General features: G+C 36.1%; 3 protein-coding genes across 6 annotated transcripts in view; all 3 read left to right on the plus strand.

Moving 5' to 3' along the window:
• The window catches only part of LOC108627078 (F-box/LRR-repeat protein 20), a 15,172-nt gene extending 8,869 nt beyond the window's left edge, over nucleotides 1-6,303 (plus strand). For 3 of the 4 annotated variants that reach the window (XM_018028134.2, XM_026815349.1, XM_018028141.2), the window contains 4 exons: nucleotides 635-826; nucleotides 908-1,009; nucleotides 1,146-1,361; nucleotides 1,675-6,303. In XM_018028134.2, coding sequence (XP_017883623.1) covers nucleotides 635-826; nucleotides 908-1,009; nucleotides 1,146-1,361; nucleotides 1,675-1,782 — 618 coding nt within the window. In that variant the 3' untranslated portion in view covers nucleotides 1,783-6,303. Of the gene's footprint in view, nucleotides 1-634; nucleotides 827-907; nucleotides 1,010-1,145; nucleotides 1,367-1,674 lie in introns of all 4 variants that reach the window. The other variant, XM_026815363.1, reaches the window with a different exon arrangement.
• Nucleotides 6,304-7,439: 1,136 nt separating this feature from the next.
• Nucleotides 7,440-11,187, plus strand: l(2)37Cb (DEAH-box helicase 16 lethal (2) 37Cb). The gene is made up of 10 exons (XM_018028047.2): nucleotides 7,440-7,602; nucleotides 7,726-7,894; nucleotides 7,972-8,213; nucleotides 8,300-8,502; nucleotides 8,570-8,865; nucleotides 9,032-9,336; nucleotides 9,426-9,583; nucleotides 9,675-9,948; nucleotides 10,027-10,568; nucleotides 10,646-11,187. Exons 1-10 carry the CDS (start codon nucleotides 7,440-7,442, stop codon nucleotides 10,952-10,954), a joined length of 2,661 nt encoding a protein of 886 aa, XP_017883536.1. The 3' UTR covers nucleotides 10,955-11,187.
• A 42-nt stretch (nucleotides 11,188-11,229) lies between these two features.
• Nucleotides 11,230-15,902, plus strand: part of LOC108626925 (putative odorant receptor 85d) — a 6,374-nt gene continuing 1,701 nt past the window's right edge. Inside the window, exons 1-7 of the mRNA XM_018027881.2 lie at nucleotides 11,230-12,303; nucleotides 12,545-12,883; nucleotides 13,047-13,251; nucleotides 13,336-13,491; nucleotides 13,567-13,622; nucleotides 14,562-14,960; nucleotides 15,518-15,856. Coding sequence (XP_017883370.2) covers nucleotides 11,942-12,303; nucleotides 12,545-12,883; nucleotides 13,047-13,251; nucleotides 13,336-13,491; nucleotides 13,567-13,622; nucleotides 14,562-14,960; nucleotides 15,518-15,856 — 1,856 coding nt within the window. The 5' untranslated portion in view covers nucleotides 11,230-11,941. The remainder of the gene's footprint in view (nucleotides 12,304-12,544; nucleotides 12,884-13,046; nucleotides 13,252-13,335; nucleotides 13,492-13,566; nucleotides 13,623-14,561; nucleotides 14,961-15,517; nucleotides 15,857-15,902) is intronic.

Below are 15,902 nucleotides of genomic sequence, written 5' to 3' on the forward strand. Positions count from 1 at the left end.
ATCATATGTAATTCATTAAATATCGAAATTAGAAGAAAAGTGCATAAAACCTTTTGTGTAGAGCACGTCAATAGCTACAACTTTTGTATATACGTCAATAATTAATTGGATATTTCCTTCTATACTTTTTAGCACGTATCTATTTATTATTAGCATTGTTCTTCAGACGTCTGATTTGTTTTTAATCATAGAAAATGCGTTTTTCTAAGGTACATAAACTTTTGGAATTGACTGTATAGCCTATACATCCTTAAGTAATTTAATTGAACCATTGTAAAGCACGTAATTATTTTGACGGATAAAAAACATACGAGCGTGCATACCAGTACAGTTTGAGCGTCGCAATGAATTTTAAGTGATATCTTCGATGGTATATTTTGCTACAAAAAATATTGATTTCTGATAATGCACTATTTTTTTGCATAACATTTTATAAACCGTAAACATAGTCCGTGATACCTACACACTATATCGTAACAACAGGTTGCGAGTATGTGTTAAGGATACGCGTGGGTTAAATATAGTGCAGTAACAATATTTTTTGTAATCTGTGCATTTATATAAAATTTACCACGACGTTCAAATCTAGACACTAAGCCTTGGAATGTGGGCTATGAAAACAGATTCATTTCAGAATATAACGGACGACGCAGTTAGGGAACTCAGTGAACGAAGTCCGCGATTACATTACGTTTGCCTATCGAATTGTCCGAATTTAACGGATGCGTCCCTGGTCACACTGGCGCAGCACTGTCCACTTATTAGCGTGCTTGAATGCGTGGCTTGCACTCATTTCACCGACGCCGGCTTCCAAGCTCTCGCGAAAGTGAGTTCGATGACTAGCTATGCGGCTTTTTAATATGACCCAATAGTACTCTCTCAACACGTCATCCTTTTCGACTTTCAGAATTGCAGATTACTCGAGAAGATGGACTTGGAAGAGTGCCTTCTAATAACTGACGCCACATTGATTTACCTAGCAATGGGCTGTCCCAGATTGGAGAAATTGGTAAGTGAAGATCATTCTTACAGTATAGTATATATTACCGTTCACATTTACTTCTGTCTATAATATCGTGAAAATCTTATTCTTAATTAACAACATGAAATTTTCATTTTTTGTACCAATATTATAATGTCTGCAGAGTTTGTCCCATTGCGAACTAATCACCGATGAAGGCATCCGACAGTTGGCTCTTTCGCCGTGTGCAGCGGAACATCTGGCGGTGCTGGAATTGGACAACTGCCCTCTCATCACAGACGCCAGTCTGGATCACCTCCTTCAGGCCTGCCACAATCTCGAGCGCATTGAGCTTTACGACTGTCAACTAATCACCAGAGCTGGCATACGTAGACTCAGAGTACGGTATCATGAATTATGAATTTTATCTATCCTCTCCTGCAATATTATATTTTACGCACTTAGCGATCTAAAGGCTACAATGCCTTTATTTATTGAGGAAAAATTTTTAAAGCTTGAGATTTTTTAATATTCATTGATAGAAGGTGGTTGTTGTTTGTACAGATTACGTATTTTGTTACTCTAATTTAATTTTATTTTCTTTTTTATCATGAGAAAACTAGTGTTATCTTAAGCTTCCGTCTAACAACAATCCAATAATAGTTTCCTTTCGCTCTTTCCATTAACGAACCCAAATGGGCATCTTGTTCTAGACGCATTTGCCAAACATCAAAGTCCACGCGTACTTCGCGCCGGTGACACCGCCGCCAAGTGCCGGAGCATCTCGGCAACGATATTGCCGATGTTGCGTCATTCTGTGATTCCACATAAAAGTGACTCTGATGCAAATCGTCCGATGCACCACGATGCCGGTGGATCCTTAATTACGTTGGTCGCCAGTTCACGGCAAACGTGGAACCTTCTTTCTTCCGGTTGCCAGGCCGTGGATTCTGGTCACCAATCGTTAACAGTGAGAACGAGCCTTGTCGTGAATGAAATCGCGAATACTTCGACAGATTTCACCGATTCGACTCGCAACATAGGCAACGAGTACAAAAGAACAGTACATCAACGTCACCTAAATATATAGGCGCAAACACACATACACCACACGCGCGCACGTAAAAGCTCACTACTTACTGTAATTATTGCTAATGTGTGTCGCTACTACTACCGCTCACTATAAAACTGTTTCCATCACCGCTGTTCGACACTGCCGCGGTGTACAATGATATCGTTCCTATTGCTGGAACTCTATTGATTTTTTATGGTCGCTGTTACACAATCGCTGTCAGTTCATCACGAGCGCGATCATTTATCGAAGGAGAAGAATCTCGGGTTTCGTTGATTCGATAACGACGAAAACATTGTAGAAAACGTTTTCTACGTGATAATTGAGCGTGAAATTTCTTTTCATAAACGGGGCACGTTTCGCTCATGTGCGGGCCAATACGATCATACGTATCGATCGCGAGCCCGATATTCTCGTGGTTGGATGTTCCATCTGAAACAAAACGATAAGCATATATACATTCATGTATGTATTATATATATATATACACACATATATATATATACACACACATATATTTTTTTAGTACGACGCATTCTCTTCGTCTAAACAGACATGCTATCGTTAAACGAAAAGAACTCGCGATCCGTTCCGAGCGATAACGGCACACAATAATGCGTCCAACAATATGTAACACTTTTCTGAAATCTGAATAATGAGATAGGAAAGATTGAAATAAGAAAAGATGATGTCACATTGAGCAGGTTTCAAGCTACGTATAAACGCCGTGCTATTATTCTAGAGTCTAGAATCTAAACACTCAATTTCTATTGACGATTCATGTGTGCGTGTGTGTGCGTGTACAAATACGTGTGTGTGTTCCTGTAGCAGTTTCTCGAACGAACACTGCCTATTATAATATTATTGATAAGAGAAGAAACAAAATAAGAAACAGAGAAAGCTTGATGTATAAAAAGGATAAAAAAATAGAAAATAATTTCAAAAAATACAAAAAAAGAGGAGAGACAGAAGAAATAAGAAGACGCGAGCACCGCAGGGATAATCGCAGATTTTTTTAATCCTGCCGTGGCACTGTAAGGAAACGTACCGTCAATCGTTTAAACTAAACATTAACATAAACAGTTCGTGTCTTCGAATGGGAAACGTTTTTTCCTGTTCAGGTCTAATACGAATGAACCTCACGATCTCACACGCGCGACGGGTAACTGCGACAACTACGAATTTTTCCTTTCGACGAAACGTCACAGGCAAAGTACACTTAAAACAAGAACGACACCGAGAAATATGATGGAGATAATAGGACTCCTTTATGAAGAGGGAACTGAAAAGAGAACAAGAAGAATAGCACAGGAAATAGAGAAATGAATGCATCATTGTGCATCTATCATCTTCAAAACTTCCGTTTAATTGCCACCGGCGCTTAATGGTGACATGTTTATGATGCATTTTATGAGAATTCACGGATGAGCCAACGAATGGACAGTCAACAGTCCATGAATCACGCTTATCGAGTCCGAAATGTATATACCATATTACATCTTTCAACGGCCCATACATACATATGTACATATATGTATATACTTTTTCTCGTTTTTGTCTCCTTTTGTTCGATTTTGTTTCTTTATTTTTCATTTTTTAATTTCTCATGGACTAGGAGAGCACAGACTGACAAAACGAATCAAAGCATTGATACGTTGAATTAAGCCCATTCACTCGGGTCCAGTGACCGATTCCGCTGGCCATTCTTTACTTTTTAAGCCTAGGTTTACATAACAATGGCATATGAGAAACGTGATAAGTTGTATAAAGTGTGTTTGGATACACTTACGATTAGATGAAATAATATGAAGAAATTAACAAATTCATTCGTTCCTGTCCCTCAAAGCAAATAAAAGTAAACAAAGCAAAATACGCGGACCCTACACGTATTCTAGTTACTTAAAAGAAGAGAACCGAACTTAATGCAATGTCTATCGTTTGAAAGTCTGGACTCCAAGATAACAAAACGTGTATAACAACAATAATCATCATCAAATTTGAGTCTCATCTTTACGCCTGTCACGCGTAGAAAAAACTAAGAAGAAGATGAAGAATTTTTAATGAAGAGAATTCCCCTTGAATCTTCGGGTTCCACGCATTTTTTATGATCACAATATGATCGGTTAATCGGTTATGATGTAAGAGCTTTATCTGTCATCTGGGATAATCATGTGTTTCGAAAAATAAATCCAGGCTACAGATGAACGTTGGTGACGGAAAAATTGATGATCCATTCCCAAGTGCAATAGAATTGCCACATGACGCACTCCGTTTCTCTCCTACCGGTTGTTTCGACGAAGACCCCTACGTAAATACGATCACGTCAAAAACCTGTTATTACGCTGACAATGAGTAAAACAAAGTATCGATTGTTAAATCTTGCTAGTACGTAAGAAGAACGTACACTGCATATATATTTAATATATAGCGTGTAAACAAAGAATATTCGATAAAACAACTATATATATATACACAAATATAAATGTATAAAAAGTATATATTAAGATAAAAAATGCAGTAAAAAAAAATATAAATATACAAATAAAATATATTTTATACGCTGCATGTCATCGTTAGAGAGAGATAACGTGATCATTGTAATTTGCTATTTCGTTAATATTTTTTTTCTAGCGGTGCACAAAAACGGAATCAGCAAATGTGTTTTAGAACAGTTTTTAATACGGAGGGACAGGCGAACAATAACGGTACTCTACCCGGTATACTCGCGAAACTTGCTCTTTAATTTTTTCCGCGTCTCACTAAACTAAATTGACGATGGTTCTAGTAATACGTTGTCCAAACTCCCATCAAATGATAAAATAAAATAAAATAAAGAAGAGACAGATAAAATTGTGAACGCATGCACGACTGTCGCTTCGTTCGATCGAGTTCACGTAAAAAATATGAAGTCAATCGCAGTGCCTGAATCGCCGCAGAACTTACAAATTATACATATAATTGCGTCGTAGTCTAAATTCCATGAATACTTACGATATGATGAAGGATGTATAAATTAAAAAGAGAATAATAAAGACTCTCATATGCCAGCCATTAAGAATTTTCGAGCAAACCCTTATTTCTGGCTGAAAGGAAACTCGTCGAATACCCGACAACCGTGCATTCATGAATAATTAAACAAAATTGTCTGCGATAACAAAAGAGGGAAGGGACAAGATTTATGGTTTTGTAATTTTTATAATCATTCGAAAAAATGATATTTTAGTGAATCCTTTGATCGAACTTTTTTGCGTGATTTTAACCAAATCGGTTGTGGACAATATACGGTTCACGAATCAAGAAACAAATTGTATGTCCAATGTAATAAAATCGATTCTCGTTATGTTAATACATGCATGTATTGCAATTCGGAAGAGCCTCTCAGTAATCCCGTAGCTTGGGGTTTAAGAGATCGCAATCGTTCTACCAACGGGATGTTACAGTGGAATTCGTTTATCATGAAAGTGGAGAAAGAACGAAAAGCAAAGGAAGAGGCAAGAGGATCAAATAAGAGTTTTTCATAGACTGTAGTGTTACAGTCCACTTGCAATAATGATATACAATACGTCGCCGTAAACAGAGATCGTGCTGTAACAAAAATTTAAAGAACTGTCGCAATGGAAAGAAACGAACAGGAAAAATGAAAGATGTTAGACGAAGAGAAATAAGATGAAGCTTCTTAAGCTGTGTGATCGAGTAAGTGTTTGGCTGTGCAGTAGAATAGCAAAGAGACAGGGAAAGAACGTTAGAGAGAGAAAAAAATATTAGGTATGGTAGAAAGGATGAGAGTAAAAGAGGGTGTGAGCGAGAGAGATAAAGAATTCAGATGTTTAATAATCGAAGCCAGCGAAAGTATCAAATATTAAATTGTATATCTCGATTATGTGTTTCACCTATTCGTATATATATACCATTTATTATTTCCGTTTCGAAATCGTATTTTAACAAATAAAACAGAAAACAACAATCTCGTTACTAAAATCGGGATTCATTGAATTATTGGTCTGAATATATAACACATTTAATGGTCTACACGTGTCGGCCTACACGTGCCTACTAAAATCACGACAATCTCTGCTTTTAATTGAAAGAGAAAGTAAGAGAATGTCGGAATAGAGGAACCTGCAGAAAACAAGCTAGGATCCACGTACAGATTCATCTATGAATACTGTAGCTGATTATACATTGACATTTCGCTGCTTCGACAAGCTACAGTCTACCATGTATATATTTTCATTAATGTATGTATAATAAAAAATATATTCGAGACAAGGATCGACTCTGTTTAGTGTCTGTTATCTATCATTCTTTATGGCGTATGTGTGAAATATACGTATTGTGGTTGTAGAATCGATCAATTTTGAAATTGGTCGAACTTTGATCGTATCTCAAAATATTTTTTGGCTTCTGATTAATACATGTATGTATATTTCGCGTTATCGCAGTGACATACATTTCTTCTACAAATAAATTTTAAATGAAAATAATTTATGTGTACTATATAAAAAATTAATAATTGTCTATGTTCACCTTCCTCAACAGATTTTCAATAATCTTTAGTATTTCGTTATTATCATTTATATCTAAATAATTTAAAACAATAAATTTAATTCGTAATCAAATATAAAGAATTATATCTTAACAATTTGACATAGATTTATAAGAATTATTTTGACTTTTAATTGAAAAAAATACAAATTTATTATACACCGGCATTGTTGCGTCGCGTTAACTTATTGTATATGTATAAGTATTATGGACAAAACCTTTCCAGCTATTTTATACTTCGAAGTTCGAACGGCCTCGAAGTACTCAATGGGTTACTGTTATTGGGTTAGTGAATGAACTCACGCACACTGTGCATGTATCATTGTGTAGCGTGGTGTACGCGCGTTGCCCGGCAACGCAATGCGCTACTCACATCCTCTTGTGTTTGTGTAGCAGTCTAGTACTGTAAACCTGCAACTGTATTGTGTAGCATGGTAGTGGTATTTGTGATAGTGGTAGTAGCATGGCGAACATTGCGAGGTGCCAGCAGAATCATCAACTCAGGACCAATTGAATAATTATTTTTATTATAATTAAATAGTTTTTTCATTTGTCTTCTATGACAATTATTCAGATTCGTTCTGTGTTAATTCGTTGCCAAAAACCACATGCGATCGAACGAATATCAATTGAGAAGTGTTAAATTTATTTTGGAGTACAAATTAACCCCGAACAAAAGCACTCTGTTCTGGGTTTTTTAATGCTTGTAATTATGATGGAATGAACAGTAATTCATTTCTCATACAATCAAGATGATGTTTGATTATAGATGAGAAAGAAAGCAATAGTTATCTTTCATATTTTTCTGTTGTGATTTCTTGAGATTAAAAAGCATAACCTGTCTCTGAGACAAAACGCAGAATGAGCAAGTATAGAAGGAAAGAATCCTCGAGCGAGGATAGCGACAGTGAAGAGGAAAGACGTAAAAAAGATATCAAGGAGAGAGACGAATTTGCTAATCGTCTGAAGGCAAAAGATGAGAGCAAAATACGAAAAGTGGCTATGCCAGCTGGTTCAGGAGCAGGTAAATAATTCGTCTTATATTGGTCAATTTTTCTTGAAAATTGACTCTGTTATCAAAATTGAACTAAGCTAAACAATTCTTCAGTATGAAGACTCATTGTTATAATCATTATTTTGAAAATAGCTGAGGCAGCCAAAAGACTTAAGATTATGGAAACAGATATGCGAGAGAAACTGGTACCAAAGTTGCGTGTTGAATCCCGCCGGAAATATTTAGAGAAACGTAAAGAAGATAAGGTGGCTGAATTGGAGGCTGATATAATTGATGACGAATATTTATTCGAGGAAGAAATGTAATTTCTTAATCAGGTCTCTAGTCGCAGAATAACTAGATGGTACGATTAAACTAACAAATCTTTTGAAATATTAGATTAACAGAGCGGGAAAGAAGAGAACGGGAACATAAGAAACAACTTCTGCAATTAGCCAAAGAACATGAGAAAGCCAGAGAACTTGAAAGGGTGCAACGGTATCATATGCCCTTGGAAAAAGGGAAACTTGAACCAGAACCTGAAACACAGGATAATGAACCGCCACAATCTGAGCAAAGTAAATGGGAATCTGATCAAATGTCTTCTGCTGTTTTCCGGTTTGGTGCCAAAGACAGAAAAGGTACATAGTACTTATAATCCACAATTTCCGTTTACTCTCACTCGTTACTTGAACTCTCAATTAATATTATTTCAATTATTCTGCAGCGCAACAGGATTACGATCTCTTGTTAGAGGATGAAGTAGAGTTTGTTCAGGCATTACGTATGCCTGGCAGTGAGAAAGATAGGAAACACGAACATAGTCCACCCCCGCAAGTGAAGGCATTGCAAACTATACAGGAGACCAAGAAGAGTTTACCAATTTATCCTTTCAGAAATGATCTAATCCAAGCTATTAAAGATCATCAGGTATTCTACAGAATCACATAATGCATGAAAGACGTTTATAACATTAATTATAATTGACTGTTTAAAGGTGTTGATTATTGAGGGAGAAACGGGTTCGGGCAAGACTACTCAAATTCCACAATACTTATATGAAGCTGGGTTCGCAGAAAATAACAAAATTATTGGTTGTACACAACCACGAAGAGTAGCTGCTATGTCCGTGGCAGCTAGAGTCGCTCACGAAATGGCAGTCAAATTAGGTAACGAGGTTGGATATGCCATTCGGTTTGAGGACTGCACATCGCATCGTACTCGCATTAAGTACATGACCGATGGCACGTTACACCGCGAATTCCTCAGTGAGCCGGATTTGGCCTCTTACAGGTATGCATCTACTAATCGGATTCAAAGTAATTGATCATATGTACTAATACATGAAATTACGATAAAATTTATTATATTCGGATTAATTCGGATTAATAGTTCGAATTAATTGTGAAATTTCAATGAACTTCTTGCAGTTGCTCTAGCAAAACGGCATTGCTTTCAGTGTCATGATCATCGATGAGGCACACGAGCGTACTTTGCATACGGATATCTTGTTCGGATTGGTAAAAGATATAACAAGGTTTAGAACAGATCTAAAACTACTAATTTCGTCCGCCACGTTGGATGCTACGAAGTTTAGCGAGTTCTTCGACGATGCGCCGATTTTTCGGATACCTGGTCGACGTTTCCCTGTTGATATTTATTATACCAAGGCACCAGAAGCAGATTATATCGATGCTTGTGTTGTATCTATTCTCCAGATACATGCAACGCAACCGCACGGTGATGTTTTAGTATTCTTAACAGGTAATTTTTCTTTTAATCATTTGATTTATACAAAAGTATCTTCTTATATGAACACTCTAATTTGAAACATCGTGATAAATTATTGTTAGGTCAAGATGAAATAGAAACGTGTCAAGAAATGTTGCAAGAGAGAGTGAGACGATTAGGTTCAAAATTATCAGAACTTTTAATTTTACCTGTTTACGCGAACCTACCGAGCGATATGCAGGCGAAGATATTTCAGCCTACTCCACCTAGAGCAAGAAAAGTACGTAAAATAGAATTATTATCTTTTCTTTCCTTCTCGCCTTTTATCTGCTATCTCAGTAACTGTAAGTGATTTAATTACATTGTCACAGGTAGTTCTCGCTACTAATATAGCAGAAACGTCGTTAACTATAGACAATATAGTATACGTAATAGATCCCGGATTCGCGAAGCAGAATAATTTTAATTCTCGTACAGGCATGGAGAGTTTAATGGTTGTACCAATAAGCAAAGCGTCTGCCAATCAACGTGCCGGCCGTGCTGGAAGAGTAGCACCGGGAAAATGCTTCAGATTGTACACAGCTTGGGCGTATCAACACGAACTCGAAGATAATACAGTGCCTGAAATTCAGAGGATCAATCTCGGTATTTGATAAAAAAAGTTGGACTAATTTTTTTTTGTGTTATGAACGTGTTTTGCGTAATTTGATTATTAAATTCCAGGGAATGCTGTTTTAACGTTAAAAGCTCTCGGGATAAACGATCTAGTTCATTTCGACTTCTTAGATCCGCCTCCGCATGAAACTTTAGTTTTAGCCTTAGAACAATTATACGCTTTAGGAGCTTTGAATCATCGAGGCGAGTTGACGAAACTCGGTCGAAGAATGGCCGAATTTCCATTGGATCCCATGATGGCGAAGATGCTCCTAGCCAGCGAACAATACCGTTGCTCGGAAGAAGTAGCCACGATCGCTGCTATGTTATCGGTGAACGGAGCCATCTTCTACAGGCCGAAAGATAAGATTATTCATGCAGACACGGCCCGGAAGAATTTCCATGTACCTGGTGGTGATCATTTAACGTTATTAAACGTGTATAATCAGTGGCAACAAAGTGACTTCAGTACGCATTGGTGTTATGAGAATTTCATTCAACATCGGTCGATGAAAAGAGCTAGAGACGTTAGGGAACAATTAGTGGGACTTATGCAACGAGTCGAAATGGAACTCGTATCGGGCATCACGGAAACAATGAATATCAGAAAGGTCAGTAAAGGAAACATTGTAAGATGGAACAAAATAGTACTGAAGAATATCGGTAATGGTGTTTCATTCCATTTCAGGCTATTACGGCTGGATATTTTTATCACGTGGCGCGATTGTCAAAAGGGGGTCACTATAAAACTGCCAAACACAATCAAACAGTATCGATTCATCCAAATAGTTCATTGTTCCAAGAGCTACCGCGTTGGTTGCTTTATCACGAATTGGTCTTCACCACGAAAGAATTTATGCGACAGGTGACGGAAATTGAGAGCAAATGGCTATTAGAGGTAGCCCCCCATTATTACAAGCCTAAAGAATTAGAAGATTCTACGAACAAAAAAATGCCGAAAGTGACTGGAAGATCGCGCCCAGACGGAACCAATTAAGCATACGATTAGTATAAGCGAAATAAGCAATTGTATAATTAATAATTATTAGTTTACTTACAATTGAATTGTACAAAAACTTGTTATAAAATTATTTTTTAAGTACATCTCAAAATAAAGTAGCACATATTCTCATAAGACACTTGTATCTTCAACCTCAACACGAAGAAATATCGTACATGTACAATTCATATATTTGTAATTAACAAATAAATGCAAAATTTATTCTGTAATATTGAATATTTATTTTATTTTAAGTTTGAAACACCCTTTTTGTCACTTAACTTTTATAATTAAGGCTTCCGTACTTTGCAATGACATTAAACATAAGAATTTCGATTACAATCATATAAATCTTTAATTTTGACACAAATTGACACAAATTATGAAATTAAATAAAATCACACCGTATAGTTCATATTTCTTTTCCAAAGCCCTCGGTCTTAGCTTTCTTCACGTCTTGTCTACGATCTCTCTGTAGTAAAACTGCCACTACTCCGTACAAGAAAATCGATTTCGTGTAAATAAACAATGTAGCAGACACATAATGAATGATGAAAACCTCTATGATAAACGGTTACGCATGACAATACGAAAAAATGTAACTTTACAAACGGGTTCGCAGTATGATGTACATTACGATAATGACAGGCCGCGTGCATAGATAGACGACAGGGTACAATGTCACTTTCTTATTCAAAAGAAAGCTACATATGTATCTCTAAAGACGCAGTGCCGCAGATTATCTACAGTAACCAGTATTTTATAAAAATTTTTCGAGACTTCAATACTTACAAGCAATGTCCTTTACTCTTCATTTGCTATATGGATACGTATTTGACAAATAGGATTCAATTTCGTGTTGATTAAAATTTAATTTTAAAAGTAGTAAGTAATAAGGTAATAAACAAGTGATAAACATTTTTGTGTACTAAATCAAACGAACAATAAAAAATAAACAAAACGTTCCTTCCCGATGTATGAAGAATGGGTGTTCTACAACCAGCTTTTAATATATTAATTATTTGTGGATGCTGGATACCATCTTCGTATCGAGAAACATACGCAAAGATGCTATACACGTTGTACACGATCTTCGTGTTCCTTTTGCTTTACAGTTTCTGCATATCGCAGTTTATGAATCTGATATTATATGTAAGATCGCCGGACGAGTTAAGTGATAATTTGTATATGTTCATCGCGAATTTTCTTGCCTGCTGCAAATTCACCACGCTTCAAATAAATCGTAAAGCAATTCATATTCTTAGAAGAAAGCTGGAGGAGGAGCCCTGTAAACCAGTGAACAAAGAAGAGATCGAGATTCAGAATAAATTCGACAAGAACATTGGGTAAACGAATGATACGTGAAGATAATTTCTAGCATTCATTTCGTTATTCATTGCTGTGGCATAATTAATTTTTGACACTTTTATTAGATTACTGATTTTTTAATGACATTTGGTAATTAATTATTGACGAACTATTTATACGAGTTTATTAGTTGTTTAAATAAAAAAATGTGTCCATTTTATACGAACAATTCTTACGAATAAGTAAATCGTATGATCATCATTTGTAAACGATTTGCAGGTCCATTACAATTTATTACACGATTCTAGTAGAGGCAACGGTTATTTCTATGATTCTGTCCTCTTTATTCACCGACTTCAAAGATAAAAAATTGGCGTACAAAGCGTGGTTACCTTTCGATTATTCTATACGAAAGTACTATTATATTGCTTATGTTCATCAAATCATCGCCTTGATCAGCACGTCGCTATTGAACGTGGCATGCGATGTGATTATTTGCGGACTCTTCGTTCATGTATGCAGCCAACAAGAAATATTGAGCTGCAGATTAAGAGAAATTACGAAAGAATCGAGGTCAGACATTGGAAAAATTGTACGATTTCACAACTATTTATATGGGTTAGTGCATTTATTGTTTGAGGGCTGTCAAAATTTACTAAATTATAATTTGTAATAAAATTATATTAATACTTACAAGCGATCGTCTCAATCACATAGTTATGTCAATAATGAATTCTTGTCTGAAAGATATTTAATACATACAGATTTTGTTTTAAGACAGATACGTTATCGAAATGAAGAAGAAATTCACGATAATAATAGGCATTCAACTTTTATCAAGCACTTTGGTGGTTTGTTTTATTTTATATGAATTAGCAAATACGCCGCTTGTTAGCTACAAATACTTACAATTCGTTCTGTACCTGGCCTGTATGATGACGCAGATTTTCTTTTATTGCTGGTACGGAAATCAACTCAAATTAAAGGTACTTCTCCGGGTTTCTACACGATCAAAAAGTTAGAAATTATAAGAGAGAATATTCTTATTCTAAATGTTCTTATTAACGTAGAGTGTCGAGGTCGCAAATACGATTTTCGAAATGGAGTGGCCGTTTCTTGATAATAGTACCAAGAAGAATTTGATAAATATAATGAGAAGAGCCATAATCCCGATTGAAGTGTCCTGCGCGTACATATTCACGATAGACTTACACACTTTCGTGAGCGTTCGTAGAGAAATTTAATTTCGTCCACCCGTAGAAATTAATTCAGATACTATATCTTGTGAAAATTTGTTACAGATATTAAAAATGTCGTACTCAACATATAATTTACTTCAGAGGAAGAGGAGACAATCGTAGGGTGCAAAGTATAATTTCAAATGCTTATAATATTTTCATCAGAAAATATTGAATTTTGTAACTTGAAATCTCGAGTTTTCAACAAAAATTTACTATACTGTATTATACATTCATTGTTACGTATATTCTCGATCAAGAAAGGATGATATCCTGTAGTAGAATAAATAAGAATGTATAGAAAATAAGAAAATATATCTTTTCAAAAATTTATTCTCATTTCTTTAATTCTCCTTCCTTACAAAACAAAATTCTAACTGAGCAATTCAACCATTTGTTTCACATTCTCTTTTTACATTTAAAGTTTCAAAATACTCCGAGGATGATTTCTAAACTCGATTGGACATATGCGGATACAAGCAGCCAATGTGATTTATTAATGATCACGAAACATGAGACTAGCATGAGTTCCCAATTATTATCTTATTTTAAATATTCACCCCGTTTTTTATTCGTGAAGGGACATGCTCCACGTAACATTTCTTGACGACGTCCACTGTGCCTTTCACTCGAGAAACACTAAGAAATATCATATTTGTTGTATCATGTAGATTAGTAGGTAGATCGCAATACGGAGAAAAACACAAAGACTGCAACATTATTTTTAAAGAACAAAATTAGGTACATATGTCGCATGGTACTACCGACTATTACGATAATAATACGTTTCGCGTAACCGAAGGGTAAGTTCCGGTAGAAAAAATACCGGACCGAGGGGCATACAGGATATCGATATTTCACCATCGTCAGTGATGTCTGAAACCACATCGCGGTACAAAGATAAGGGTTCGTTCTAGTCACGTACATCCATTCACAGTTTGGATAGCTGAACTCAAAGAGCGAGTGAATGTTAATAAAATTCCGTTCGTTAAATAATTAAATATTAAGTCTCATTGCAAATTTTTTTCAACTTTGCACTAGTACAAAATCTAAATTAGAAAAATGAAGCAACAAGAAGAGCAATTTTCACCAACAATACACATACTACGGTGGACATCATTTTTGCTCACTATCTGCGGCTGCTATCCACCTTCTTCGTGGACGACCTCATTCAAAAGATCTTTGTACCGTGTCTACGGTGTGTTCCCATTTCTCTTACTGAACAGTTTCCTGGTTTCTCAAATATTAGACGTAGTGTTCAACGTAGAGAACCAAGAAGAATTTAGTGACAACTTCTCCATAACGTTGGTCGTGTTGGTCACATCATTCAAAATTTCTACAATACTGATGCGTCGTAAGAACGTTCTATTTTTGTTTGACACGCTTCAAAAGAAACCATTCTTGCCGATGAACGTCAAGGAGCAAGAAATCCGATCGAGATTTGACAAGATTACCGAGTAAGTTTGCCTTATCACATGTTAAGTAGAACTAAACATATATTCTTTTTTTAGATCATTCGATAGTATTTGTCAAAACAAATTCATTCACTTTTAATGTTCCTACCTGATTTTTATTAAGTTTCAAGATATTGCGATTGCGAATTTACTGATTTTCTATGAAGAAGACCTCAGAATGGGAACTGTGAACAGCGTGCGACGGTTCCATTCATGTGGTCATTGTGTGGTTTGTACTTCCACCATAGACACCCGTTATTTCTTTTCAGCGGTATAAATGAGGTCTACTTGAGAATAGTGACCACATGAATACCATGAATGGGACCGCCGTTCGCCTTTCCGAGCCGAGCAGAGTCTTCGCTGAAAATCAGTAAACTTGTAAGCGTAATATCTTGAAACCTAATAAAAGTCGGGTAAACATATTGCAGATTTATGAATTTGTTTTGAAAAACACTATTGAATAACTTAACGAAAATATATAGTTCCATTTAAAAAACGAAACTACTGTGTCACTCTGGCGCGCTTGGACTGTATGTATATTCGAATTATTGTCGCTTCAGTTGGAACACGATCGGTTATACGAGTCTACTTTTAATCTGCGCATTCTGGATATATGTGAGATCTTTTCTCACGGATTTCAAGAATCGGAAATTAACGTTCCGAGCGTGGGTACCGTACGATTATTCCTCTGCGTTCGCATTTTTGCTTACGTACGCCCATCAAGTTACAGCTGCGACGATGTGTTGCCTCGCGAGCGTGGCCGGAGATTCCTTGTACAGCGGGATGTTGGTTCACATTTATTGCCAGTTCGAAATACTCGAACATCGCCTGAAATACAATAAAGGAGACGGAAATTATTTGGTAAAACAATGCGCACGTCATCACGATCGTATATACAAGTACGTTTCACAATTTAAAAATCAATGTTTCAAAGAGTTAAGAAGA

Source organism: Ceratina calcarata, unplaced genomic scaffold, assembly GCF_001652005.2.
Source record: "Ceratina calcarata isolate Rehan_Ccalc_2016 unplaced genomic scaffold, ASM165200v1 scaffold124, whole genome shotgun sequence".
Lineage (NCBI taxonomy): Eukaryota > Metazoa > Arthropoda > Insecta > Hymenoptera > Apidae > Ceratina > Ceratina calcarata.